The sequence below is a fragment of the Takifugu flavidus genome, chromosome 21, assembly GCF_003711565.1.
Source record: "Takifugu flavidus isolate HTHZ2018 chromosome 21, ASM371156v2, whole genome shotgun sequence".
Taxonomy (NCBI): domain Eukaryota; kingdom Metazoa; phylum Chordata; class Actinopteri; order Tetraodontiformes; family Tetraodontidae; genus Takifugu; species Takifugu flavidus.
Genome location: NC_079540.1, coordinates 5071782 through 5098768, shown reverse-complemented (window position 1 = coordinate 5098768; position 26987 = coordinate 5071782). Strand labels below are relative to the sequence as shown.

At 46.6% G+C, this 26987-nt stretch overlaps 4 protein-coding genes and 1 long non-coding RNA gene across 8 annotated transcripts; 3 read left to right on the top strand and 2 right to left on the bottom strand.

Annotated features, from left to right (window-relative positions):
• Nucleotides 1-134: 134 nt before the first annotated feature.
• On the bottom strand, nt 135-4810 carry LOC130518126 (uncharacterized). The gene is made up of 2 exons (XR_008947941.1): nt 4647-4810; nt 135-2084 (listed from the first exon to the last, which is right to left on the bottom strand). It is a non-coding gene; the product is annotated as an uncharacterized LOC130518126 (long non-coding RNA).
• kpna6 (karyopherin alpha 6 (importin alpha 7)) lies at nt 4700-13804 on the top strand. Of its 4 annotated transcripts, XM_057020488.1 has the most exons (14): nt 4712-4834; nt 6970-7106; nt 7205-7297; nt 7452-7551; nt 7633-7727; nt 7812-7943; nt 8027-8115; nt 8193-8292; nt 8359-8522; nt 8594-8672; nt 8783-8908; nt 9047-9174; nt 9295-9479; nt 9728-13804. In XM_057020488.1, the coding sequence occupies exons 1-14, from the start codon at nt 4831-4833 to the stop codon at nt 9913-9915; spliced, it is 1620 nt and encodes a 539-aa protein (XP_056876468.1). In that variant the 5' UTR covers nt 4712-4830; the 3' UTR covers nt 9916-13804. The 4 variants fall into 4 exon arrangements, with proteins under 4 accessions (XP_056876466.1, XP_056876465.1, XP_056876468.1 ...); XM_057020486.1 differs by having other exon boundaries at nt 4700-4834; nt 6973-7106; nt 7452-7727; XM_057020485.1 differs by having other exon boundaries at nt 4709-4834; nt 7452-7727.
• A 370-nt stretch (nt 13805-14174) lies between these two features.
• On the top strand, nt 14175-18852 carry txlna (taxilin alpha). The gene is made up of 11 exons (XM_057020225.1): nt 14175-14318; nt 14732-14902; nt 15116-15358; nt 15552-15643; nt 15779-15949; nt 16032-16226; nt 16315-16434; nt 16515-16589; nt 16673-16765; nt 16835-16930; nt 17015-18852. Exons 2-11 carry the CDS (start codon nt 14734-14736, stop codon nt 17336-17338), a joined length of 1578 nt encoding a protein of 525 aa, XP_056876205.1. The 5' UTR covers nt 14175-14318; nt 14732-14733; the 3' UTR covers nt 17339-18852.
• Nucleotides 18853-19010: 158 nt separating this feature from the next.
• On the top strand, nt 19011-21553 carry eif3i (eukaryotic translation initiation factor 3, subunit I). The gene is made up of 11 exons (XM_057020227.1): nt 19011-19168; nt 19537-19629; nt 19724-19811; nt 19928-19993; nt 20069-20218; nt 20327-20454; nt 20545-20655; nt 20737-20826; nt 20917-20990; nt 21064-21156; nt 21233-21553. The coding sequence occupies exons 1-11, from the start codon at nt 19166-19168 to the stop codon at nt 21312-21314; spliced, it is 978 nt and encodes a 325-aa protein (XP_056876207.1). The 5' UTR covers nt 19011-19165; the 3' UTR covers nt 21315-21553.
• A 270-nt stretch (nt 21554-21823) lies between these two features.
• LOC130517972 (probable histone deacetylase 1-B) lies at nt 21824-25542 on the bottom strand. Its single transcript, XM_057020226.1, has 12 exons — nt 25327-25542; nt 24612-24724; nt 24392-24509; nt 24239-24313; nt 23989-24127; nt 23768-23909; nt 23589-23681; nt 23411-23519; nt 22956-23336; nt 22722-22877; nt 22588-22633; nt 21824-22474 (listed from the first exon to the last, which is right to left on the bottom strand). Exons 1-12 carry the CDS (start codon nt 25373-25375, stop codon nt 22465-22467), a joined length of 1431 nt encoding a protein of 476 aa, XP_056876206.1. The 5' UTR covers nt 25376-25542; the 3' UTR covers nt 21824-22464.
• Nucleotides 25543-26987: the final 1445 nt, after the last annotated feature.

The window sequence follows — 26987 nt, the reverse complement described above, 5'->3', positions numbered from 1 at the left end:
TTACCCTGCGTTTCTCCTGGAGCCAAATAATCCTCCCAGGGTCCTTTTCTGTGCAGAAACAGCCACAAAGACTATTTAAAGTCATTTGCAGCAACGTTTCCCCTATTTGCACAACACAATGGGAGAAAGCAGCAGGGCATTATCCATCTTTATTTTGTAGTCGCCAGTCGTATCGGTCAGTACATTAGTGGAAACGTTCAAATAAAGTTGGTAAAAGAATGTTTTAAAAAAAGAAAGTTCAATCAAAGCAAGGACACACAAAGTGTTTGTAGCAGTGAAATCATAAAAGAAGACAACCTGGCAACTTCAGAAACACACATGTGTGGACCAGTATGGAGCTTTATGTTGTATAGATAGACACTCGCCGCTCAATAACATTGGCAGGAACAAACTTATTGAGTGCTTGCTTTGTAATTTAATTGGTAAACTAAAAAGTCCAGTGCAAACAAGCGGAAAAGGGCCATATCGGCAGCTATCAGATAAGCGTTAGACATGGTCTTTAAAAAAATAAATCCATTCCCCCGTGTGTCTGTTATAGTGTTTCAAAGAGTAAGACCTGTTCCTCTTTTCAAACGGTCCAGAATGTCATTGAGCAGACGTGCAAATCGATCCAGAAATGGCTCCCATGACTTCTTACCATTTGAAGTAATCTAAACTTTTGAATATCGGATACATTCATATAAGTTAAAACTAAACAAATGTGCATTTTAAGCTAACATCCAACAGGAAAAAGAAGCAAACACCATTGACGGCCCAGAGTTTGCAAGGTGCCTCCCCATAATTAGCTGTTGATGTAGTGGCTTTTGTTGTCTCTAATTAATTATCAACAGCTTCCAGTCTATATTGGAATGGCCAATTAACTTTATCCAGGTTCTTATTGGATTTCTTGCTACATGCAGGAGGTCAGCAGGGGCCGGATCCAAAATTAGAGAGCTCGAAAGGCACTTTCAGGACTGGGAAAGGGCAGAAGCCAATGTGTTAATCCACTTATCACCACACTGTTCTGTTTCCCCCAATTTCCCCTCAATCAGCCTGTTCCACCGATAATAGAGCAATTGAACACCAACTAAAGGCTGTGCGGCATTGTGCATACTACCATTTAATACACTGTCGGGCCTCGTTTTATAAAGTGAACTGGAAAACGATATCAATTGTGCATGTCTAATCCTTTTGAAATCAGCAATTAATACAAAAGGAATAAACACTGAGTGGGAAAAAAAGAAAACTAATAGTATTCAGTGGATTTGGACTCCTGTCAGCACCTATTTTGCTGCAGGACCCTGTGATGGACTGGAGTACAAACTCTTTGGTCTCTACGGGTGATTTAATTAGATAGATTTACTGGAGGATGGGGATCGTGGCAGGCCGAGATGATCCGAGCGCCGGCAGGGTCAGTGGCGGCGTTATTTACGGAGAAACCTGTGCGCTTCTGGGTGTCTGTGAAAGTGTGGCCACATAGGCCCTCATTACCTCCCCTCTCCAATCACAGGGTGGATTTATGGCCACCACAGGGAGGCTGTGAAAGCCCCAAAGCGAGGCAGTTAGGTGCTCCAACACATCTGCAGCCATTTACACGTCACCTTTTATGTCACCCCCCTCCTATTCGGACGACCGCAGCGGCGGCAGCGGCGGCAGAGCTGGAAACGCTGGAGAGGAAACATCAAACAACATTAATTAAAGCATCTGAGCCACAGTTGAAGCTGAATAATTTGAGGTCTATTTTTATTTTGTCTGCGATGCTATCTGCAGCGGAAAGAGAGAGAGCTGCGACTCGGGAAACCTGCACAGCATCAGAGCAGCACCAGGGAGACAGAATTGGCAAGTTTTGAATTTAGACAGAGCTAAATTCCAAGGTGGTGGTAGCTCCCTCTGTTGGGGACTGGGCTTAGAAGTGGAGGGTTCTCAGTTCAAGTCCCAGTGCAGGCAAACCATGGAAGGTGTTGTGGTAGTGGGGGAAGGGGCTGGAATACCTTCAGAGCACTGCCAAAATACCCTTGAGCAAGGTACAAATGCTTGTATAGGGCTCTGTGGTGAACTGGAGACTCATCCAGTGGGAAGACTCTGCCTTTACCCTTCCTGTGCCCCTGAAAGAGATAAAGCAGTTAAGAAGACTGGAGAATTTACTAATTTCTTTACATCTGCAGAATGCAGTTACACCGACAGACCTCCGTGTTCATTAACTGGGGCACTTGTTAATTGTGCCCCATCAACAATAGGAACCTAGCGAGCATCACTTTTTGATGCACGCTGTTGGACCTCGATTATGCTGACAGCAAATTATTCAGTGAGTCACCCGGCCGACTGGGAAGACGGTCCTCATCTGCCACCCTTCCTGATCAACAACACCCTGAAGCAAACTTGGGGTCTACAATGCCTCTCTCATATCACTCCTTCTTTATGGCCTCTGAACAACCCCGTGGCAGCCTGGCTGGATAGATTCCAAGGATCAAGGGATGAAAATAAGTTTCAGCCCGTTACCAACGCGACCCAACAACCTCCTGCATCAAGACAGCGCTGGCGTGGTCGGGCCACCTCTACCTGGAACACCCAAGGACAGACCCAAGATTTAAAGCTGTGACCCAGAAGCAACGTTGACCTTTGGAAAAGCCCAGCTTGATTTAAACACGCAGACCACTTTAAAAGCCCGTCCTGATTAATGATAGAAATAATTTCATTGGCGTTTCAGGCAACGAGTATGAAGCGCAGCGAGGCGGCGCCGCCTCGGCGCACAAGCGTTGCCATATTTGTTCATCGTCAGTGTCATTTTCAGCTGTTTCGGCTCCCTCGCTATGGATATGAGTCTCTTACCCGGCGCTAAAAGTTACACATTAGCATTCAATTGAGTCCTCCTCAAATCTCCTCCTCACACACAAAGAATGATTGAGTGATCCGTGCAAATATTTCAAAATCACCCGCTCAGCATCTTACTTATCGGCCCAGCCACCTGGTAGGTGTCAGAATGCCAGGGGGAGAAGGAGAGCGGGCGAGGGAGCATGGGGGGGGGCTCAAATACAGATAAAAAGTAAGGAATGGACGGCACTGAATGGATTTCCACCTCTATATTATAAAGACCCATCTCTTTTTTTTCATTCAGGCTTCACATGCAACGCCGCTCCCACCCAGTGCCGACGCTTCGGTGAACCGGCCATATTGTCCTGTTGGCGTCGCTGGATTCAGGGACAGCTTCCCTCGGATGTATTTGCTCGGCCAAACAGGCACCGGCACGATCAAACGTGACCGACTTGCCTGGCAGAGACGCTTTCTGTGGCGTCTTGTTCTCGGCGTGTCGACGTGAGTGGCACGTTTTACTTTGCAGCTTTATTTTTAGACGAGAGGTGAGGCGCGTGGGGCAAAAACAGGGCAGATACAGCAGTGACGGAGTTGATAAATCTCTCGACACACGGCTTCATAAAGCTGGTGAATGCTTTTTTTTTCTCCACAAGCCGTCTGCTCTGTTGCACTCTGGGAAATAATGTTGATGAAGTAGCAGTTTATGAACACCTAGTCTGATCGTTAATTCGTTGAAAATGCGATCTTTCAATATCGCTGACTCACACCGGATGGGTAATGGTCATTAACGTGGTCAGGGGAGCTGTTCCTGTTCATTAATTTAGACCCTTTTCCCTTTATTTCCAGTCATTTTCAGTTTCGATGGGAAAAAAATAGGACATTGATTGCAGCGGTAATTATAGCGGCTGAGAGGAAAAAATAGTTTGAGGGACCAGAACTCAGTTCCTACACTTGTTTAGGTCTTGCTATTCTATTACAGAGGCAGCCTGTACTCTGTGGCATTGAGTAATGGATAGCCTTTGCCTCGCTGTAAAGTGTAGAACGCGGTATGATGTGCTTCAGCAGGCCCAGAAATGAAAAAAGGTTTTAAAGAACTCGCAATGGAGAAACAGGGAAATCAGCCTGATGAGCCCAAGTTGCAGCCCTGCAGGTCGGGTCACAGAGACCATTTGAAAGCCATAAATTAAACCAGAATATGCGCAAGATATATATCAAGAGAGATGCTTTCTGGCAAAGCTGCGTCTTTTGATTCATGTTTCCCTCAGTGCACCTGGTCAAGGCTGGAATTCATCGGTCCTCATTGCTCGGCTGAGTGGAACTCAACCCCCAGCCCATGTGTGAGCCTCTAATAATGTGGACCTATGAGCAATATTTATTTGTTCTTTCTTTTGTCTGCTGTGAAACTGTAATCATGGGAAGGTGTGCCACTGAGCTTGACCTCTCACACCCCTTGGAATTACAATCACCCCTTGCAGCAGCGGACGCCGCCTCATGAGCAGTTGCATGTTGCTTGTGCAACATTGCCCCCTAACGTTTTTATTTCCCAGGTTTATCTCGTCAGACCGCAATGGTGCTCGGATCAAACGATGTCACAGTATCGTGAAGTAGTAAATTAAATATTTGCCTTCATATCATCAGCAAACCCACCATGGATGCATCTTACCTGTCCAATTTGCCAACACATGGGATGCGTCTATTTACACGCATGCATACATTATCTATATATAAGTATATACATATATTTTTTGGATTAAAAAAATCAAGAAAGAAAGAAACAAACAGAAAAACAGGATAGGAACACGTAGATGTGTATGATGGTAAAGTATTCAATGCAAAGCAATGCCGTCCATATTCACCTGGTTTTCATAAAGGCGGCGTCAGCCTCGTGCGCCCTCTGGTGGCCGGAAGTCGCTACTCTATTTTGACGTTTCCGCCTCCGGCAGACATATTGCTTTCACGAGCAAATTCTGGAAAGCTACAACAGATTTACAATCCATTTGTGTCTTTACAACTCGATACATTCAGCCCTCATAGGACATAATGGGTAAGGATTTCTGCACTTTGGCATCATAGATGTGATTCCAGCTGACAAAATGGTCGGCCGTGCCGTCTTAAATAGTGATTATGAAATTGTACCCGTTGCTGTGGCTCATTTATCTTAGTGAGCTTACTTAGCTAGGTCGACAGCTAACGCTGCTACGTAGTAACGCAAGGTTAGTTGTTATTTCATACTAGTCAACTGTGTCTATTCCCAATTTGTCTTTTGTCATGTTACATACGAAATACATCGACAATATTACACGCAACATTTGCTGCCATGTGTTGCTAACTTAAGTAAACTTGGCTAACTATTAGAATGGCACTGTAATCTTTCAGGTCTTTTGTAGGTAACTTGGATGTGAAATCGTGTCACGTTAGTTTAATGATTTCAATGTGGATGCGTGTTGTGTGTTAATATCTCGTTAACAATGGTTAGATGTCTTCCTCCGTTTATTTGAGATAGGCGTTAAAATGGCAACGCAACCGTAGCGTTAGCATCGACTGCGGAAGGTACGTTTCACCATGATGTGTCGTGTTTTGTGTTGCTGTGCGGCAGGTCTTAATCATAACACCAATATTATGATTAGTCATGAAAAACAACTTTTTTTTCAGTAGGTATGACTTAATGTAACCACCTTTTCCACTCGGGCACGGATTTGTGCTCACTTAAAGGTTGGCTCCAGCATTAGCTTAACGCTTAGCTAACTGTTAGCTGGATCGCTCGGAATCGTGCTTCAGACCAAACCTCCCTGAAAAGAATTTCTTTAGTTCTTAATCAAGACCTGAATCCTGAACACGATCTACTGAATTCCATACTCATAGAATAGTTAATTGTCTGGCAGCGCCGTAGCTAATATAGGTCGCTGGAGATGACAGTGCGTGTGATCGAAACGCAGTTTCCACGTTAATTGCGGTTTGGGTTTCTTCGTTTGTCTCTCTTCCCCATGTTCTGCACAATAAACTTCAGAATCCCCTCACAATCTGTGTTTATGTGTTGTGCACGCATGTGACTTCCCCATCTGGCGAGATTGTGAGCGCACACGGGTGGATCGTGAACCCGGTTGTGCCAATGTCCCTTAAACATTAACATGACCTCGATTCGGTTTAATTGGTCCTCAACCGTCCATCCATCGTGATAAAGGAGACATATGGTGCAGAAGCCTCGGTGTCTTCTCCTCTCCCCATTTCCATTGTTTTTTAACTCTTTTTTGCACAAAGGGAAGAGATAACATCCCTGTGAGCGTCAGTTTAAGGTAACATTGGCGTATAATTCTGCTGGATAATGTATTTTTTCTTGTTGCCAGTTAAAAAGGAGGCTTAGCCGTGTTATCGGGCGTCTTCTGAGCCTCGGAACCATTAGCGGGCATGCCGTCGAGCTGCGACTTTACCTCCGCCGAGGAGGTTATGGGATAGCTGGCGTTGGTCTGTCCATTAGCAAAATATCTCAAAGTTATGATGCATCTATCCTTTCATGTTTTTTATGCCGAATTCTGACCCTACGTGTGAATGTCCCAGCTGAAATCATCAGACACCAACTACTGTCGCTTCAATCTCCTTTCTTCACCATTTTGATGCCCGGTTTGAACTTGAGCGAGTTGTCTCGTCCACTTCTGCCTGTCTGAATGCGTGGAGGTTAGGTTGACCCTGACCCTGACCCTGACCCTGACCCTGACCCTGTGAGTGGCTGATTAGCTATTTGTGTTGACAATTGAACAGTCGTGCCCAATAAAGTGGTCAGTGGGTGTATGTACAGTAATGAATTGATTTTTATTTATTTATCGGGGACAGTCCACATTAATGAGCATATCTGTGAATGTGCCAGTTTGAGCATAGAAAAGCAGTTTTGCAACTGTTGACCTTGGTCAACGGTAAAATAACTGATGGGCCACTGCAGACCTGCAGGGCCAGATTCAAGCCAGGATTTGTGTCCTACCAGGCAGAAACTGCTTTTACCAAGGCAAGTGGGAGCCCAGGGCAAGTGTTGTCTCCCTGTAAGGTAGAATCCAGCTTGAATCCTGCCCTCGTGGACTGGAGTTGAACATCCCTGCCTGGATCCAGGGATTTTTTTTTGGAAGATTCTCTGTCAATCCTTGTTTTTCTACGTTAACTTCGCTACGTTGCTTCGACTGTCTCTGTCAGCAGAGCCGTCAGCCAGTCCGGCCAAAGACAACTACAGGATGAATCTCTACAAGAACAAAGCATTGAATCCCGAAGAGATGAGGCGCCGGAGAGAGGAGGAGGGCATCCAGCTCAGGAAACAGAAACGAGAACAACAGGTACACTGGCCTTGTCCTGAAACTAGCCATCTTTCCGGTTAAAATGACGGGGTTTCCTTTGTTTTCTCTGAGCTTTCACGGTATTTTGTCAATTCCAGCTTTTTAAGAGGAGGAATGTGGACGTCCTTAATGAAGAGGAGGCCATGTTTGAGAGTCCTCTGGTGGATTCCTACCTCACCTCTCCAGTAACGGTGAGTCCTCCTCCTGCCTGTTACTCAACACACTCATGCAGGAACCAGCGGGGGATTGTCCTCCGTGGGCTTTTTTTAGCCCGTTTTCCATCCTGCAGGTTGTAAAAGCATCGGCGCTGAGTGTTTGAGAGCTTGTGTGTGTTTGGCGCTTTAGGAAGGAGTCATCACGAGAGAGATGGTGGAGATGCTTTTTTCAGAAGACCTGGAACTTCAGCTGGCCACAACACAGAAGTTCAGAAAGCTTCTCTCCAAAGGTACAGCCGCCGTTACACGGGCGAAAAGGTCCGACCGGCCAAAAACACACACACACCCAATGTGTCATCGGTTGATTCCAGAGCCGAACCCACCCATTGATGAAGTTATAAACACCCCCGGAGTGGTGGAGAGGTTTGTTGAGTTTCTGAAGAAGAGCGCCGACTGCACCCTGCAGGTTAGCTAAAAAACACCCTGGATGTTTGTGAAACTGTTTCTCTATTCATCCCGTTTTGCTCATGAGCCGTGTTGCTCTGTGCAGTTTGAAGCGGCCTGGGCGCTCACCAACATCGCCTCGGGCACGTCCATGCAGACGAAGACGGTGATCGAGGCCGGCGCCGTGCCGATCTTCATAGAACTGCTCAACTCTGACTTTGAGGACGTCCAAGAGCAGGTGACCCCTCGGCACGGACGTGGACGCTGCGTTTGGGCTGTAATGGGCCGCGCTGGTTACACCGGCGTGCTTGTATTTTGCAGGCTGTGTGGGCTTTGGGTAACATCGCAGGCGACAGCGCAGTGTGCCGAGACTACGTGCTGAACTGCAACATCCTTCCTCCGCTGTTGATGTACGCCGCTCTTCCCCTCCACGCGGTGAGTGAACGGCAGCAGGAGCCGATGCGCTAAAGCTGCTCTCTCTGCTCAGGCTTCTGACCAAATCCACGAGACTGACCATGACCAGAAACGCCGTCTGGGCCCTGTCCAACCTCTGCAGAGGAAAAAACCCGCCGCCGGCGTTCGAAAAGGTAGCGCCTGAGACATTTGGGGCGTTTGTTAAAGTGAGCGGTCTCTAAATGCCTCGCGTGTTTCAGGTGTCGCCCTGCCTGCCGGTGCTGTCCAGGCTTCTGTTCAGCAGCGACCCAGACCTGCTGGCGGACGCTTGCTGGGCTTTGTCTTACCTCTCAGACGGCCCCAACGACAAGATCCAAGCCGTCATCGACTCCGGCGTCTGCAGGCGCCTCGTCGAGCTGCTCATGTAAGCGCGGCCGCACCCGTCAGCGTAGACTCGAACACATAACGACACGCTCAACCGTCTCTTTTCTACAGGCACACCGACTACAAGGTTGCCTCGCCCGCACTGAGAGCCGTCGGAAACATCGTCACTGGAGATGACATTCAAACACAGGTGAGAGCAGAAGAAGAATGCGACGCCCCGAAAGCCTCCGCTGGGGCCGCAGAGGGCGACTTCGCGTTTGCCAGATGAATCGGTGACTAATAGGTTTGTCCTTGCGTCAGGTGGTGCTGAACTGCTCGGCCCTGCCTTGTCTGCTGCACCTCCTCAGCAGTGCTAAAGAATCTATACGGAAAGAGGCGTGCTGGACCATCTCCAACATCACAGCAGGGAACAGAGGACAAATACAGGTGATGCAGCCTCGGCCGGCTCGCTCGCGTTTAAGCGGGGAGGAGCAGAGGCGGAGGCTCGTCGGCCTTTCCTGAGAATCATTCACCCACGATCCCTCGGGGATCCCGCCACTGATCCTGTCTCGTTCCGCTCCACAGACGGTCATCGACGCCAACATCTTCCCAGTCCTGATTGATATTCTCCAGAAGGCGGAGTTCAGGACCAGGAAAGAGGCGGCCTGGGCGATCACCAACGCCACGTCTGGAGGAACGCCAGAACAGATCAGGTCTGACCCGAACAGAGCCGTACGGCATGTCCTTCCAAGGAAGGGTTTGGCTGGTCCCTCCTGGGACAGATGAATATATGATACTGTTATGCATGTATTTATGTTGTGTTTTTTATGCAGATACCTGGTGAACCTGGGCTGCATCAAGCCCCTGTGTGATCTGCTGACAGTGATGGACTCAAAGATTGTGCAGGTGGCTCTTAACGGGCTGGAGAACATCCTGCGGTTGGGCGAGCAGGAGGCCAAACAGGAGAACAACGGCTCTGGAGTCAACCCTTACTGCAGTCTGATTGAAGAAGCTTATGGTACGGCAAATAAACTCATGGCGTGGGCAAATCCAGTCCACGACGGCTGCCCTGGTTTTGTAGCCATCTCTTTTACCCGGGGTCCCACTTCTCTTGGTCAAAGTAGTTTCTACCTGATCCTCAAGGACTGGAGTTGCTCGTCCCCCTTTCAGATGTATACTGCATATATAACACACTGCAACATCAAGCTAATGGTAGCTATTTAAAGAATCTTTAAATGACAATTATAATGTGACTTGTTTCACCAGGTCTGGACAAGATTGAGTTCCTCCAGAGCCATGACAACCAGGAGATCTACCAGAAGGCTTTCGATCTGATCGAGCACTACTTTGGAGTGGAGGACGAGGACAGCAGCATAGCTCCTCAGGTGGACCAGGCCAACCAGCAGTTCCTGTTCCCCCAGCAGGAGGCACCGATGGAGGGCTTCCAGCTATAAGTCCCATTTGCTCTAGCGGAGCGCCTCCGACGCCCTCACTTGTCCCTTTACGCTTTTTTTTCCCCCCCGTGGCAACCAATTAGCAACAAATAGCCCCACCATCCAGCTGACCCACAGGAGAGAAAAACAAGCGCAATTTTGAACCGGCTTTTGGCAGGGCAGCCTCTGGTCAGGTGACACGATCAACACAAGCGAGCACAGCTCAGAGAGGGTGATCGTCTGGCAGCCCGACGTGTGACTCTGCTGTTGATTACAGTGCATATTAGTAGCTCTTAGCTTCTTTTGGGTGAAGGTGATGTCAGTTTGGTGGGTGAGATCTTAACATACACTTCAGTTTGTTTTCAGGTTTATTTTCTAGAATTTCGCATGCGTCCCCGTGCAAACGGCCACAGCCTGACTTGCCACGGGGTGAAATATACCTAGCTGATGATGTCAGAGAAAACTATATACACAAATATATATATGTGATCCCTTTTTGTTCTATGCTTATTTGCCCAGACTTCATTAGCCATTTCTTTTTATTTTTTGCTTTTCATTTTCTTTATTGGCTTCGTGCTAGTCCGATGGGACATATTCACCTGAGGTTGCGGGCTTTCTTGTGCCCGGCCGTTTCGTTGTCTCATCAGGGCAGCGCTGAGAACTGAAAGGATCAGAAAAGAGGTTGGGTTTTTTTTGTTTTTTTTTAAATACAACAACATCAATGTTTTGGGGGTGGTATAGTTAGACATCTAATATCTGTCGTGTGATGTGTTAATTATAACAATACATTTGAATAATGAAGTGATCTAACTATTAAACACGGCATAGCTGAGGATTTTGGGGGTATTGGCCGGGCGCCAGCGTCAGCAGCCAACTTATTTTTGTACTAAAGTTATTTTTCAGACGTTTGAGCTGGGGTAGGGGGAAATACCACTGATGGTAGAGACACATTCGGCTTCACTGGTTTGGTTTCAAATCCGGTTGCGGTGACGAGCTGGACCCCGCGCTCCTTTAATCCCCAGGTATATGTGCTAGGCATTCTGCATGGTGTTATATTACCCTGCCTTCAGTCACTGGGTATTCCTAGCCAAACAGCGGGAGTCAGCAGGTTTGGTGACGTGAACAATGATAGCGTAGTGACGGTGTTTCTATAGTGGTAGAGTTGATGTATAACCTGCGGCATTTTATATCATTGTAGTTTGGAGGAAGGAGGAACGACGGCTGATTTTTTTTTTTTTCTTTTTTTCTTTTTTTGCATGGAATCATTGTGATCTGTTTTGGTGGTGATGTAAATAGCCTGTCATCTGCCCGGCTCAGGGGAGGGGGGAGCCTGCGCCGCTTGGGGGTCTGGTTTGGCTAGGGATACATCTCAGAGCAGTGACAAGCCTAAGTGCAACAAAAGAAAAGGATTCAAGTATGAGCGTATATTTGAATTTTGATGTATTTGAATTATATACACACACATATATTTCATGCACACTCGCAGACAACACCAGCAGACACTGCACACACAGATGAGTGGCTCAGAGCAAGTCAGACAGGTTCCATTTTGTGAGAATTAGTTTGGTTATGGGGGTTTGGCTCTTCTCCAGGACTAAAAATTGGAGTTTTTGCTTCTTTTTTTTTAGTTTGAGGTTGTTTTGGTTTATTCATGGTTTTTTTTTTCGCTTTAGAAGATGTTGAAAGAGGTGTTTGTGGAATTTCGCAGCCCTCGCTTATCAAATGGAACCTTCCTTGTTGTATCGAGCCACATGACTTGGCTGACCCGGCCTGACCTCCCGTCAGCTCCGCTGGGGTTGATCCTGGAGTGGGCCGCCGGCCTCTGTGGATGCAGCACAACTGTGGTGGCGTGCTGCTTGACTGACAGACACTGTGTGAGGAAGAGGCTTATTGACTCTACGACTGCGTCCCCGTGAGAGTCCGGGGGGGCCATGTTCTGTGGATTACCGAGGCAGACTTCGTATTTAACCATGAAACTGTGAACAGACATCTGTTAATCGCACCAAAACCAAACCCAAAACAAACTGACCTTGGAGGGCATCTTGGATGCGCAGATGCAGATCATCTCCCATTTGGTTTCTTTTCAGTATTAAATGTCGGTCTTCATAAACTTAGATTAGCACGATGAGACTGTCTACATCTGCTTCACGTTGAGATCCGCAGAACACGCGTGCTCCTGGAGGACATTAGAGATGAAATCGGGAATAATTGAGCATCGGGAATTTTAACCTCTACGTGACAGACGAGTACCGCAGCATTTAGTCTTCAATTTCAACGTTTTAAAAGCAGAATCCAAACAGGAAGCATATTTATATCTGACAAACGCAAATGCACTCCTATTCACAAAAGTGCCAATCCGACCAACAAAGACTGGAAGCTCTTATTGTAACTGTCTTTGACTCGCAGATTAGTTTTTCTTTATATCTTTATTTACTTGAATGTGCACACATTTTGTGCAGAACATTGCTGCTCTTTTTTCCTTATCTTTAAAGTTATATTATTTGCCATCATTTCTTTATAAAGATGGCTTTCTTTGTTTTTCGGGCACCCGAGATCGGGAGGCGACTTGGGGCAGAATCTGAGTGGGCGATTTCTTATATTGGGAGAATCTGGTCTTTCCAGCTGCAGCACCGTGTCCAGCGGCGCGATCGCCTCGCTGTCGCCGTCCGCTGAGCGTGCACACGTATGGAAACAACGTCGGGGCAGCAGTAACATTTTAATCTACAAGGTGGCAACATTAGACTATCGCAAGTGTCGGCTGCAGGTACTAACCTTCGTGTCATAGTTTACCAAAGTTTCCTCACCCTCCTGGCAATTATTAGCTGGCTGTTTTGTTCTCGGTAACCTCGGAGTTTGGCTCGTGTTGACCCCGTCCGCACGAGCGAGAGATCGCTTCAGGCCGTTTAATAACTCGCTTCTTCTCACGAGATGCTGAATAGCTCAGCCCCTCTTCTCAGATGCCCCCCCCCCCCTTGAAAATCTGCAAAAATAATCCAAATGACTGCAATAAATTTCAAAATACCCCAGAGGCAGAAATTTCACCTACAAACTCCTTCCAGTGGGTGGAGCCAACAAAGACAACTACTTGACTTTTTTTTTCTTTTTTTCCCCTTTTTTCCTAAAAATAAAAAAAATCTGGGATTCAGAAATTGTGCAGTGATTTACATTAAAAAGTATTACAGGTTAAACTATGTATGTTGTGATACATTGACAGGGATTCAGATGCAATTCTAATCACTTCTGAGAAGTGGAGAAAAAGCCTCAGAACACGTCACAGAAAAAAAAATAAAATAGGAGGTGATGATACAAGCCTTTTCTGCTTTTCTTGATCTTTTTCCTGATCAGGATATTTCGGGCTATATTTTTGGATAATTGTGTGTCCTAGTCACGCTGTGTAATCTATGGGGAATGAACAGATGTCACGAAACACGTCAAATCTGACTTGTCTTCCGTCCTAGAAACCGTTTGTCTATATTAAAATCTAAAGCCATGCTTGGCTCTGTCAAGTAATTTTGTCTATGCTTCAAATGTTTACAATGCTACGTGTTTGTAAAATACTTTTCATACGTCATCACTGACCAGTCCTAATATATATTCTCTTCTCTGGTCTCCTCATTTCCTTAACATGTATTTATTTTCTCTGTTCTTGTTTATGATTTTTCATTTGCTCAAAAAAAAAAAACAGAAAAAAAGTACCCACTGTTAAACTGTGACTTGACTTGACTTAACCGACGGTATGAATGAGAGACGGAATACTTAACACACTTTTACAACTGAACATGACACGCAAACATGAACATGAAAAGAATACATACAGGAAAACAAAATATTAAAATTGTAAAGAAAATATATGTAAAATTGTTCAGTGGAAATACTGTACAACAAATAAAGTTATGTTGCAACCCTTTAATTCTGTTGGCTCTTGCTTTCTGTGAGTTTAGCTTGTTTATAGGGGGGGAGAACTTTAAATAACATTTAAAATAAAATCGACTCAGAGGTTGTTTGGGTTTTATGTAGACTAGAATAATGGGCAAATGTTAAATTGAGACCTCTGTGGATGATAAGCCACCATTTAAGGTTTGAGTTTCCCCATTAAATTTGGGAGACTTATTTCATATTACATACGTATTTAGGTTATATGTCTCTTGAATGGATTCACAAAAAAAACACTAAAACTTGTTTGATTATAATCTTCTCAAATACTTCAACTACTAAACAATAGTAGTGCATGCGGAGCTCGCTAGGTGGCAGCAAAGTTTAAAACTCGGAAGTAAAGCCGCGTTAATCAGAAACGAAGAAGAAGAAGTTTTGAACGGAAGTGTTTTTTCTGGCTCACGCTGTCGAGAGAACCTGTAGTTCACAGTCGCATTAGCTATTTCCACAGTGAGTCTGGAAGTAAACAGTTCCAAAATATCTGAGACGAGGTAACGCATCTATGAGACAACCACATGTGTACTTTTAAGACATTTGCTGCCTTTATAAATGAGCGAGTGTTGACCAAGTGTCCGTCTTGCAAGCTGATTTAGCTCTATTTCGCTGTTAGCTTCAGTTAGCCTGTGCTAGCTTGCGATATATTGAAATGATAGCAAGGTGTAAAAGCGAAAGATTGCGAGGGCAGTGTACATCTTATAAGCTTAAATTCAAAGTGGACCTATGTGCACACGTACATGCGGTGTGTTTGCCGCACATGGCAGGACGGATTTTCTAATCGAGTCATTAAGCTTCGGGTCTTACGGTCAAATGCTTCTGCGCAAGCTTCTGGAGTATTTTTATTAAGTGTAAAGTGTTGCCTCCGTATTTAGTCTATTTGTTGGATTGATTCATTTTTCCATATCAGACATGAAAAAACAAGACACAGAAGAGTCTGCCCCCCAGGACAGTGAAAATGCAACCCCTTCTACGACAGAGTCATCTGCAGCTGTGAAAGACAGCGAGAGTCCTGAAGCATCAGAGCCACAGATCCCACAGACAGACGCGCACTCTCAAAGTGACCAAGCCGTGAGTGAAGGTAAAAGTGCCAATTTGTAAAATGACATAGAGGATTTTGTGACTGTTACCCGAGAAATTAGTCGAGACCTGCAATACTTTGGCAAATCCTTGAAAAGCTCAAACATTCTGTAGTCTTCTATATATTATGTTCTGTCAGTTTGGGATTTTGCAGAATTCTTTTAGTTGCTCGAATGCCACAAAAACACTTTGTCATGAGCTCTACTGTGTCTAGTGGCAAAGGCAGAGCGGACTCGGCGTGATATGGCCGAGGAACTGAGTCGGCAGCTGGAGGACATCCTCAGCACCTACTGTCGGGAGAGTCTGTCAGACGACACCCTGCCCAATGGCCAGTCGCACAGCCCGGAATTCAATGGCGTGGCAGGGAACAAGCCAGGGGAGGGAAAAGCCATTGGAGGAAATAGAGAGGAAAGGGAATCGAGGAAATCTCAGGAGAAAAAGAAAGTGAAGGGGCTGGGTAAGAAGCTGTCTTCCTCGTAAGAATTAAGTTTTAATGTGTTGCTGATACCGAAACGGCAAGCTATGAAAAAGGCATGAGTCGTTCAACATCCACACCAATCAGTTCAAGCTACACTTGACCAGCGTCTATTTCAGTAGTCTTCATGCTGTCTGATGTGTCCTGTCTCACGCTGTCTCCTGTCTCTATGCAGGTAAAGAAATCACTGTTCTCATGCAGACGCTGAATACTTTGAGCACCCCGGAGGAAAAACTGGCCGGCTTGTGTAAGAAGTATGCCGAACTGGTGAGCATCCCCCCCCCCAAATTACCTACTTTGTGTTTACTGACGAATAAATCTGATAAAAACAATGAAGCACGATTCCTACGGAGTTATGAAGCATCTTAGTCAGTCAGTCTTTGGTCCTTTTCTGCATGGCAGTTGGAAGAGCACCGCAACACCCAGAAACAGATGCGAGCGCTGCAGAAGAAGCAGAACCAGCTGGTCCAGGACAAGGACAACCTCAGGAACGAGCACAGCAAGGCCATCCTGGCTCGCAGCAAGCTGGAGAGTCTGTGCAGAGAGCTGCAGAGACACAACCGTACACTCAAGGTACAAACTCCCCCTGGGCTGATTAATAGGTAATCAAACTGTAGCTTCTAACTTTTTTTTGTTTTTCTTTTTCCCTCCATAGGATGAAGGCGTGCAAAGAACGCGCCTGGAGGAGGAGAAAAGGAAAGAAGTCACAACCCATTTTCAGTCCACACTCAACGACATCCAGACTCAGATGGAGCAGCACAACGAGAGGAACGCCAGCCTCCGGCAAGAGAACGGCGAGTTGGCAGAAAAGCTGAAGAAGCTTTATGAGCAGTATAAACTGCGAGAGGAGGTGCGTGGGCTGTTAATAACACACCTGGCTTTGGCACATTACCACGTCTTTGCAAACCTTCCAGCAGATATTTGTGAATCCCTTCCAGCACATCGATAAAGTGGTCAAACAGAAAGACCTGCAGCAGCAGCTGGTGGACGCCAAACTGCACCAGGCCCAGGAGCTTCTGAAGGATTCAGAGGACCGCCACGACAGAGAGAAAGAATTTGTAATGAGCACTTCTGTACAGCGCAATTAAAGTGTTTGGAGTTGTACATTCACTTTTTATCGTTTCCTTTTCTGGTCCAGCTGCTGAAAGAAGCGGTGGAGTCTCAAAGGATGTGTGAACTGATGAAGCAGCAGGAAGTTCACCTCAAACAGCAGGTTTCTCCGCGTTTTTGGCGCTCAGTTGTACTTCAGGGTCATCAGACTCGCTGAACAAGGCAGCGCTTTTGCTTTTATTCCAGTTGTCGCTGTACACAGAGAAGTTTGAAGAGTTTCAGACGACATTGTCCAAGAGCAACGAGGTGTTCACCACCTTTAAACAGGAGATGGAGAAGGTGAGGGTGTGTGGAAGGGGGCACCTCTGTGTAATCTGTGCTCCATGTGACGGTTTTGTTTTGATCCAGATGACTAAGAAGATCAAGAAGCTGGAGAAGGAGACGGCCATGTATCGATCGCGGTGGGAGAGCAGCAACAAAGCTCTTCTGGAGATGTCGGAGGAGGTGTGTTCTGCATGCCGTTGATTGATGTCTGCCCCCGCCAGGAAGGATGATAACTGAACTCGTCTCTGTCTCTTTCCTGTCCAGAAATCTGTGCAGGACCGTGAGTTTGAAGCCCTGCAGGGAAAAGTCCAGCGGCTGGAAAAGCTGCGGCGGGCGCTCAAAGTGGAGCGCAATGAACTCAACAAGAAGGTCCAGAGCCTGAGCAGCGAGGGCGCCGCAGAGACCCCCGTCTCTGACCGGGGGAGCGACTCCCCCTCTCCGCCACCCACGGACTCTTCGCTGGAACCCAGCGGCCACTCTGTCCCGGACACTGTCCCCTGCTCACAGTCCTGCCACAGTGAAGAGCAGCTGGACAAAGAGACGCTACTCCAAGGGGCAGCGGGTCCGCCCGTCTCCACACCGGAATGAAGAGGGTTCCCTCTTCCCTCCAGCGTCACACCACCAGCCAGCAAGATCCTTTTCCTCTGCTAGATGAAGCGTGTTGTCCTCACATGCTCTGCAGGCCATCGAAGATGATTGTGCCTCATCTGTTAGTACATTACATGCACACTATAATTCAGTTGTTGCTGATACTGGGTCGACAGCTATTTACTTTCCCTACATTTAAGGCAGTCTCCGTGATCCATGTAATTAAACTTTGTGATCCGTGTAATTCGGTATATGAAAATTAAGGTTTTATTTGTACCCTTTTCCCATCCTGTGTACTTTAAAATTCTCGGTTATTCGGTGACACTTCATAATCCCAGTCTATCAAAGTCAGTCCCGTTTTAAACACTTGAGATAATTAACATAAACGCTCACGGTCTGAGTCAGCATCATTACCCGTGTGCACGTAAAGGCACAAACTAGCTACCTCTGTGTTGGTTAACCACATGCTCCATTTTTGTGAACGGCATCAAATGCAGAGCTTGTTGTGGGTTCCACAAGAGTGCCAGTAACGGAGAGGATGGAGGCAGAGAGCCAGATCAGAAAGGCTTAACGAGCAGTCACCTGCAGGTCGTTCTAGGAATCTAGGTAATATAGTATCGTTCTTTTATGCTATCTGTCAATCTAGGCCACAGTCCAGTTAAATAGAAGGACTAGAAATGCTACCAATTTCATGAATAAGATTCTGATGTGTGGAATTGTTCAGTTTCTTGGGATGTCACATTTCTTTTTAAAGTGTTTGATTTTTTCTTTTTGTATATGAAGCATAATCCCAGATTTTGATGTCTGTTTTGCAGAGCACTGCTATTAAACTGAATCCCTTTGATAAAGCTAGAAATGGTTACAGTTGGACACCTTTGCTTTTTGAGGGCGTTCGCTCTGATCCCTTATATAATCGGAACACTTTAACTTTGTATGTTGGCCTTCCTGCGGCCGAGCTGACTATGATTGTTTCCTCCCGGTCCTGGTATTTGCTGTAGCAGGTAATCAGGTTGTAACACAAGAATGTTCACGGAGCTCTATGCAACGCTTGCCTCTGGGTTTTATTCTGTGGCATTCTGAACTGACGAGCACTGCGCTGAGAATGTAAAACCATTATATCCACTGTCCCACACAAAAGCAATGTAACAGTTAACACGTCTCGCCACAGAACTCTATTTTTGCTGATCGTTTAACCACAAAAGTACAGTCCTTTTTTGTTCGATGTTGAATATTCCATCTTGTGTCTCTGTGATGCTCTTGAAACAGTGTGTTGACTCAGTCTGATAGGAATAAGGAGGGAAAGTTTGCTAAAATGTCTGAATTTCTGAATTATAGTTGAATCACAAAAATCTTTTATTCTTTCATACTTCTCAAGTTGTAGCATTGGTAACATCTTTAATGTGAATGTGGAGGTTCGTCGATCATAGGAAGGAACAAAGATGTTTCCTTTTTTTGCAGTACTTTCGTTTGGGCCTGTATATTTTGTTCCTTGTTAAATAAACGATACAGATAGACCCTCTAGCACCATTTATTACACATACGACTGAAAACTTAACCTGTCAGATTTAATAGAAGCATTAGGAGGCTGAAAATATAGTTTGTGGCCAAAACTATAATTAAAAATATGGTAAATTATATTTCATTGTAAATCGTGAGCAGTGTGTCGTTCTACCGATAGAGGGCGCGCTAACGCCAGCTTGTGTCTTGACAGCGGAAGTACTTCTTCTTCCTTTTCCGTTGCGGCCCCGGCGCTTGAAACACGAGTGTACATTGCTTATTTCTTTACAGGGGTATCGTGACTAAACTAAACTGATTTAGCTGATAAAAATGGTAAGTGATGTTTATGATTGCTGAAAACTATTAGCCACTGACTGTATCTTAGCCATAACAATGTTTTCTCCCCAGATTAGCTCAACTGTAATTTAGCAGAATTAGCCATAGTTAGCTTAGCTTTCAAATGAGCATAACATACATTTATCTGAAAGCATTTAAATAAGCCGTTGTCTGCTCTTTGGTTGTTCTGGACAAATGTTTTTACATGAAGACAAATTATCCTTTCATTCCCAAAAGAAAAAAAAAAGTGTTTTCCTTCGAATTCGGCAAATTCCAGCGGCGCACTACGTAGTTTTAGAACACAACGGGTGTCACGTCTAGTTTGGTGAAACGGTCCAGGTGGTGATGCAGATGTGTCTCCACAGAAACCCATCCTGCTCCAGGGCCATGAGAGGTCCATCACGCAAATAAAGTACAACAGAGAAGGAGACCTGCTGTTTTCTGTAGCTAAAGATACGGTAAGTAACGCTGCCGATGATGGTTTTCCATATGGGAAAAAAAAGTCTGGGATGACACCAATTGATTTATTTCTCGTGCTGTCTACCCCTGAAGGTGGCCAATGTTTGGTACTCTGTCAATGGTGAAAGGCTTGGCACTTATAACGGACACACGGGAGCTGTTTGGTGTGTAGATTGTGACTGTATCCTTTGATAAAATACAACTGTGATTATGATTTGACCCTGAATGCTTGAATACGTCTGTGCAAGATGTCTACAGTGGAGCTGGCTGGCCTTTCTTTAACATGTCTGCTCTCAGGGGACACTAAAAATGTGCTGACAGGGTCAGCAGACAACAGTTGTCGGCTTTGGGACTGTGAGACTGGTAAGTAAATTATACTGGGTTCTTCTAAGTTGAGTTATTTATTCACGTGCTCTCGATTTGTGTCCCGGTGTACAGGTAAACAGCTGGCCCTGCTCGAAACCAACTCGGCTGTCAGAACGTGCGGCTTCGATTTCAGCGGCAACATCATCATGTTCTCCACAGACAAGCAGATGGGTTACCAGTGCTTCCTGAACTTCTTTGACCTGAGGGATCCACAGCAAATCGGTACATATCCCAGCATGCAGATATCTGAAAATGATGAAACGAGCATGGCGATGTTGATTCTCCAAGATTGTCCAGCAACGTGTTTCAAGTCTGCTTCTCTTTCTGCAGAGGACAACCAGCCGTATCAGTCGCTACCCTGCAGCGAGCACAAGATTACCAGTGCTGTGTGGGGACCTCTGGGAGATTTTGTCATCGCCGGCCACGAGAATGGAGAGATCAACCAGTTCAGTGCCAAGGTTGGTTAAAAGATGGGGATGCTTTCTACTGGTTAAACATCCAGCAGACGTGGTTTGAGCCAACTGTCGTTGTCTCTGCCTTGTGGCCAGTCTGGAGAAATTCTGAAGAAGGTGAAGGAGCACAGCAGGCAGATCAACGACATCCAGACATCAGTGGATCTGACCATGTTCATCACCGCTTCCAAAGACAACACGGCCAAGGTTAGACCCCCCCCAGGTCCACGTTCGATGGCGTACGACTGGATTCAGACACGTTGTTTACCCGGTGCTTGATTTTCTTAGCTGTTTGACTCCAATTCTCTGGATCACATCAAGTCTTTTAAGACGGAGAGACCCGTCAACTCTGCCGCCATCTCCCCCATCATGGATCACGTAAGCCAAAACTTGCCTTGCATCGTATTTTAGCGCTGCCATTTACAGCTTTGACCACAGAGTTTGAGGATTCATTCTCTTTTCGAACAGGTGGTGATGGGAGGCGGACAGGAGGCCATGGAAGTCACCACCACCTCCACGAGGATCGGAAAATTCGAGGCCAGGTAAGAGAAGCCCGTATGATGCTGGTGTTTAATGCAGCGTTGGTGACGGTCAAGCACTTCTGACCGCTCTCAGGTTCTTCCACGCTGCCTATGAGGAGGAGTTCGGCAGGGTCAAAGGGCATTTCGGTCCCATCAACTGTGTCGCCTTCCACCCCGATGGCAAGAGGTCAGAGATCAGTCAACCCCCAGACACAACAGTGGGTTCGATAACTAATCTTTTTCTTTTCCATCTCGTCGTGCAGTTACAGCAGCGGAGGAGAGGACGGATACGTACGGATTCATTACTTTGACCCACAGTACTTTGACTTTGAGCTGGAGGCGTAACCACGGAGACGGCAGCAGCGTCAAATACCCGACTCCTGTCAGGAGTAAAGGACTGAAACGTGCATCGGTCCGACCTTCTGATCCTTCAGTGATTAAAAGAAACACTGCTTTTTTGGAAACTGCATTAGTTTAGAAAGGACCTGCAAATCTGTTCTAACTGGACTGTTGAACCATTTTGCCATTTAGTCCGAGGTCGTCGTCATTCCCTTTGAGCAGCGCAATAAAATTATTGATCACAATTGTGTGTGTGGATGCTGGTGGCTCAGGCTGTTAAGGGCCGAGCTGAGAAACAGAGGGTTCCTGGTTCGAGCCCCACACCAGGCAAAGCATGGAAGGTGCCAGAACACCTCAGAGCATTGCCTAGGTACCCTTGAGCAAGGCACCAAACCCACAAATTCTCACATGGGGCCTTGGAATGAACTGGAAACCCAACCATGGGGGACAACCCTCACCAACATGCACACCCCCCCATCATGACCACTAAAGGGATAAAGGGGACAAGACCACCATTAAGAAAATGAAGAGCATTTATTTTTCTATAACAAAGTTATAACACATTTCACAGGGAGAGAAACAAACGCAAAGAAAATGATCATTTTACAAGCTCATTCTACCTTTAACACACACTGGTACAAAATATTCCGCTGGCCTCCAGACCAACCTCTGGAAATGTTCACAATCTTTGATACAAAATAAAATGCAGGATGGAACAAAAAATTCTTGATGGATACAGAGACGGGTTTAAAAAGAACTTCCCAAGCTGGGCCCAGGCCCTGTGGTATGTACATGCTGAGACATTTTAAACACGCATGCACAGGGACGACAGCTCATCAGTTTCATAAATTAAAAAAAATCCTTTTTACATGTCAACAGTTACCATAAGAGGAACAGCAACGACAGACCTGCTTCACACAACAGATGAGGATTTCTAGCTCTGCTTTTACACTAAAGCTCGGGGTTTGCCTTCAAAACGCCCCCCCGGGGTGAGATTATTGATGCCCTAGTGCAGAAAACGACACGAGCCGGGTTTGCTTAGAACAATAAATCCAATACAGAAGGTTCCAATAGTGGGGGGGGGGGAGGGGGGGTTCAGCGGGGCTCGAGCTGAACCGTCCATTTGTTCCTGGCACAGACGTCGATCCTTCAGCTTTTATTTTGGTCTGAAACAAACACGAGGACATCAGATGATGAGGGGGTGTTGACCGATCGACGCTGCTCATAAAGCGTGAACACCCAGGAAGTCGTCCTGAACACGAAGGGAGCGTCCTCTTACCCTGAAGTGTCCATCTTCTCTTCCTCTTTTTCCTCCTCTTTCACTTCTATGGAGAAAAAGGTAAGAACAGCCTTTTAGTCTCATTCTTCAAATGGCTACAGAAGGAATCCCATTTTCAAAGGATCGAACCGTACCTTTCTTCTCCTCTCCTTCTTTCTCTTCCTCCTTCTTCACTCTCTTCACCTTCTTGTGGTTAGCAGAATTCCTGCGCCCCCCTCCTTGTCCCTCTGCCTCGTCCTCCGAGTCGGAGAACTCCTCGTCGCAAGCTATCCTCTTGTCGTGGGCTCGGACTGAAACGCAGAATCAAACCATCAACCTCAGCCTGACTCGTCTCCCATTTAAAGCAGGAAAAAACCCAGCTGACTTACTGGAGACGTGTTTGTCGGGGTCCTCCTCGTCCTCGTCCCCGCTGTCGGGGTGGGGGGCGTCCTCTGGGATGGCCTGCATCTGCACGCCTGGCGCGTGGGGCAACATGCGCAGGTTTTCGAACAGGCGCTGCTTGATCTTCTCCAGGTATTCGTTGGTGTTCTGGTTGGTCATGTTGGACGGGCTGATGTGCAGCTTGAAGTCGGGCCCGAAGTACTCAAAGTAATCGTTGTAGGGCAGCTCGTTGGGGATGGAGCAGTCCAAGGCCACGGCGGTCTCGTACGTCCAGCAGCGGGCCACGTTGCGGATGGTGTAGCCTCCGCCTCCGAGCATCAGCAGGGGCAGGTTGAAACTTTTCATGTACTCGACACATTTGCCGTGACCTAGCAAACACGTCCCGTTACTAAAACAACATCCCATCAGAGGGTCGCTGGGTTCAAGAGTCACCCGTCGGTACCTTTAATGGTGAGGTTGAAGCAGCCCAGTCGGTCTCCGGAGAGAGAGTCAGCGCCACACTGGAGCACGATTGCACTTGGCTGGTACATCTCCATGACTTTAGCCATGACCTAGCAATCAAACGCACCCAAAGCTCAAAGATGCTCATTACTGACGTGACGTAATAGCTGAAGACTTACAGGTTTGAAGATGGCTTCATAGGACTCGTCGTCAATGCCGTCCCTGAGCGGGTAGTTCACAGCATAATACTTGCCCTTCCCAGCCCCGATGTCCTGCGCACATCAGAGGGTTCATCACACAACTGTAAACGTAAACGTGCGAAATGGCGACGATGATCTCAGGAGGCGAACAAACGCACCCTCAGGTCTCCGGTTCCGGGGAAGTATTCCCCGTACTTGTGAAAGGAAACAGTCATGACTCTGTCTGTGGTGTAGAAGGCCTCCTCCACCCCGTCACCGTGGTGGATGTCAATGTCGATGTACAACACCCTCTGGTGGTACCTGGGCGGGAATCAGAGACACCTCAGCAAAGAGCTCAGAAAGGAAGTGACCCACAGACCACCACCAAGCAGCAGCTTACTTGAGAAGCTCCAGGATGGCCAGGACGATGTCATTGACGTAGCAGAAGCCCGAGGCTTCCGACTTCTTGGCGTGATGGAGACCGCCGGCCCAGTTGATGGCGATGTCTGTCTGCTGCTTGTTCAATTTCACCGCGCCAGCTAGAGAGCAAAACGGCGATTTTAAGTGTCACGACTTCAGGAAAGATACAACCCGAGGTGGAGCGTCAGAATCAAAGAATGCGGGAAGGAGGCGCAGTTCAAGTATCATACCGACGGAGCCGCCCGTTGACAGCTGGCAAAACTCAAACAGACCATCAAACACCGGACAGTCTTCACCAACATTGACTGTGAGCAAAGGAGGGAGACAAAAGGGTTTAAAAAACAGAAAGAACGCGTCTGATGGAGGGGGGGGGCAACACCCACATCTCTGCATCTGTTTGCTGTACTCAGACATGTTGTCTGGACGGATGGATCTCAGGAACTTAATGTAGTCGTCACTGTGGTACTTGGTCATCTCTTCCCCGCTAGCTTTGTGTGGCCTCTGAAAACAGATTTATTTTTTTAAATAGGCGTAAGATATTTGGTTATTCTTGACTACTGATGTCTGCGCATCAGCGGTGAGGTGCTGGGTGCCAGAACTCACGTAGATCTCCATTCTCCTGTAAAGTCCATAGTTGAGGAGGAGGTTGTGCGTCATGCGGATCCTGTGGGGTTTCATAGGATGGCCCTGGCCATAGTAGTAGTTCCCCACATCACCTTGGGGAAAAAGAAGAATGCACGCTGAACATCAAGGTTCCAACTCCATTTTCACCCTTTTTGATGAAGATTATGATTGGCTGTCTTTTTCGTTAATGTATATCCGCTTGCAGGAAAAACAAGGAATTAGACAATCATTTTGAGTCGCGGAAATTCAATATTTACTCGAAGCAAATGTCTGATTCTTCAAAGCTGCTTGAGTTAAGGCATAGCATCGTGATTAGCCTGTTAGCTTCGTGGCTAATCTGCTGCTGTGCTCCCTTAATGAGCAAATTAACCAGGGCACAAATCGCATCTTCCTTCAACGCTTACGGGACCCAGAAAACGTTCTCTGGTTGCTGCACAACCATTGATGTACACGGATGTTGCTAGATTACAATGCGTACACCATCTCGGGAGCATTGTAAATCATTTAATGTATACCTGCAACTCAATGAGCCTCGGCCGGTAGCTTGTCTAGCAGGTTAGCTAGCACGCTACTCCGGCTAGCTGGCTTTATCATTCAAAATGATCGCATGCAGCATCGGAAAGAAATATTCCTATCCACGCTTAACGGTGACTTTAGCCGGGGCTAAATAAACAAGAATATGCAGAATATTTACCGTCATAGTAATAGCAAACTTTTTTCTTTGTTCCTTGAGACAGCGCCATTTTCCACCAGCTTCCCCAAGTGTTTCGTACCCACCGGTTCCTCTCGAGCACCAAAGAGCTGCGCTCGTGTCAGCCAATCACAGATGCTGCACCGCCCGCCCGAGACACGCCGGTGTCACAATCCCAAGCTGAACTGGGTCTGCAGCCTCAACCAGACAATGTCTAGACTGGTACATTGACTGTGCGCGGATGAAAGACTGGCGGGACAGCAAAGATGGAGGGACTGGTGTTGAATGCAGCAATGCTCAATTGCTGCTCAAAAATATCCTCAATCGTTATCAATCTAAAATGAATGATTTATTGGCGTCGTGTGAGTAGTTTAGTACCCCCCCTTCTATTACTTTAATATTGTTATTTTGAGCTATGTTAACGGTTCAGTTGGTGCACAATGGTGCGTTATGCAAACACATGCAGAGAGAACAGTCGTCCCAACCCGCTCCACGTCTGTGACAATACCGTGTAATTAATGCGTTGCTATGCTCTAAAATGACCACCAGGTGTCAGTGTAAGCTCACCTGTTTGAGTAGAACCTTGGATTCTGCTGCTGAATAAGAAAAGCTGCATCCCTGAAATTATTATCTATCTACTGTAATGTGTAATATGCTGCGCAAACAAAACACCGGGAATGTAGAGAGGGTTGAGTCCTTGTGGAGAAGCGATTAATATTTATCACCGTAAACCACCAAATATGAGAAATCAAGCAAGCTGCTGATTGCTGTTCAGTCACAAGTAGAAAACAAGGGGGGGGGGGGGGGTGACCTTATCACATGGTTTGACAGCCAGAGTTTTATTAATATGGAGCCATAGCCTTGTTAAATAATTCATTAACTGGGCTGGGTCGGGCCTGAACGTAGCTCAAAATGGACTGATGTGCTCAGCCGGCTGTGCTCACCTGCCTCCCACAAAAGGGGGAAACTCAGGTCGGGAGGCTAATAAAAGGTCACGGGTCATCGAAGCTCACAGAGCAGCAATGGGACATTCAATTACCTCCAGACCAGTGAGCCACAAACATGCCCGTCCTTCGCAGAGCCACCTAAGTTCCGAGAGGCCACCGCTCGAATGAGGCGACGCCAAATCGTCCACTTTTGTCGCCAGATCGCTGCTTTTATCTGGTCTTTTCAGTGTTTCCTGGAAGCCGGAGCGGGACGTGTGCCAGTTTTCAGCCCTCGTGATCCTTTATTATCCTGACTGTGTATTATTCACCCGTCGAGGGAAATCTTTCTCGTGCATTTACTCATTCTCTCATCTAAATAGCTTGCTTGTCAGCAATCAGGATTTGGATTTATCTCACTGTAACCTTGGAGTGGAAGGTGATGTCAGAGTCAAGGATTGTAGTTATTACACAAACTTCAGGATGGAGGAGTTAGCACACAGGAACCCCATTAGAGTCATGAATCCTCGAGCTTTTGTCCACATTGGCTGCCTTATCAGCCCAATAAAATGGGGTTTCCATCATTAGTTCCTATATCTGGTGCTGCATTTGTGCTTTATTATTGTCCATTTATATGCAGATTAAATATAGAATATCTTGTGTCTCGATCGGCGTCATTAAAGGAACCTAAATTGTCTTTTCCTGTGGTGCGATGCAGGATGTAAATGACCATCGACGCAC

Bases quoted from the DNA above. Each gene is read 5' to 3' on its own strand.
- eif3i (XM_057020227.1), top strand. The intron at 19,994-20,068 runs GTAAGTAAATTA...CCCGGTGTACAG, and splicing joins GCTTTGGGACTGTGAGACTG to GTAAACAGCTGGCCCTGCTC. The intron at 20,991-21,063 runs GTAAGAGAAGCC...GACCGCTCTCAG, and splicing joins ATCGGAAAATTCGAGGCCAG to GTTCTTCCACGCTGCCTATG.
- txlna (XM_057020225.1), top strand. From the start codon at position 14,734: ATGAAAAAACAAGACACAGAAGAGTCTGCCCCCCAGGACAGTGAAAAT. The intron at 15,359-15,551 runs GTAAGAAGCTGT...GTCTCTATGCAG, and splicing joins AAAGAAAGTGAAGGGGCTGG to GTAAAGAAATCACTGTTCTC. The intron at 15,950-16,031 runs GTACAAACTCCC...TTCCCTCCATAG, and splicing joins GACACAACCGTACACTCAAG to GATGAAGGCGTGCAAAGAAC.
- LOC130517972 (XM_057020226.1), bottom strand. From the start codon at position 25,375: ATGGCGCTGTCTCAAGGAACAAAGAAAAAAGTTTGCTATTACTATGAC. The intron at 23,520-23,588 runs GTAAGTCTTCAG...TTTGATTGCTAG, and splicing joins ATGAAGCCATCTTCAAACCT to GTCATGGCTAAAGTCATGGA. The intron at 22,878-22,955 runs GTAAGTCAGCTG...TCTGCGTTTCAG, and splicing joins CCCCGACAAACACGTCTCCA to TCCGAGCCCACGACAAGAGG.
- kpna6 (XM_057020485.1), top strand. The intron at 7,107-7,204 runs GTACACTGGCCT...TGTCAATTCCAG, and splicing joins AACAGAAACGAGAACAACAG to CTTTTTAAGAGGAGGAATGT. The intron at 8,293-8,358 runs GTAGCGCCTGAG...CGCGTGTTTCAG, and splicing joins CGCCGCCGGCGTTCGAAAAG to GTGTCGCCCTGCCTGCCGGT.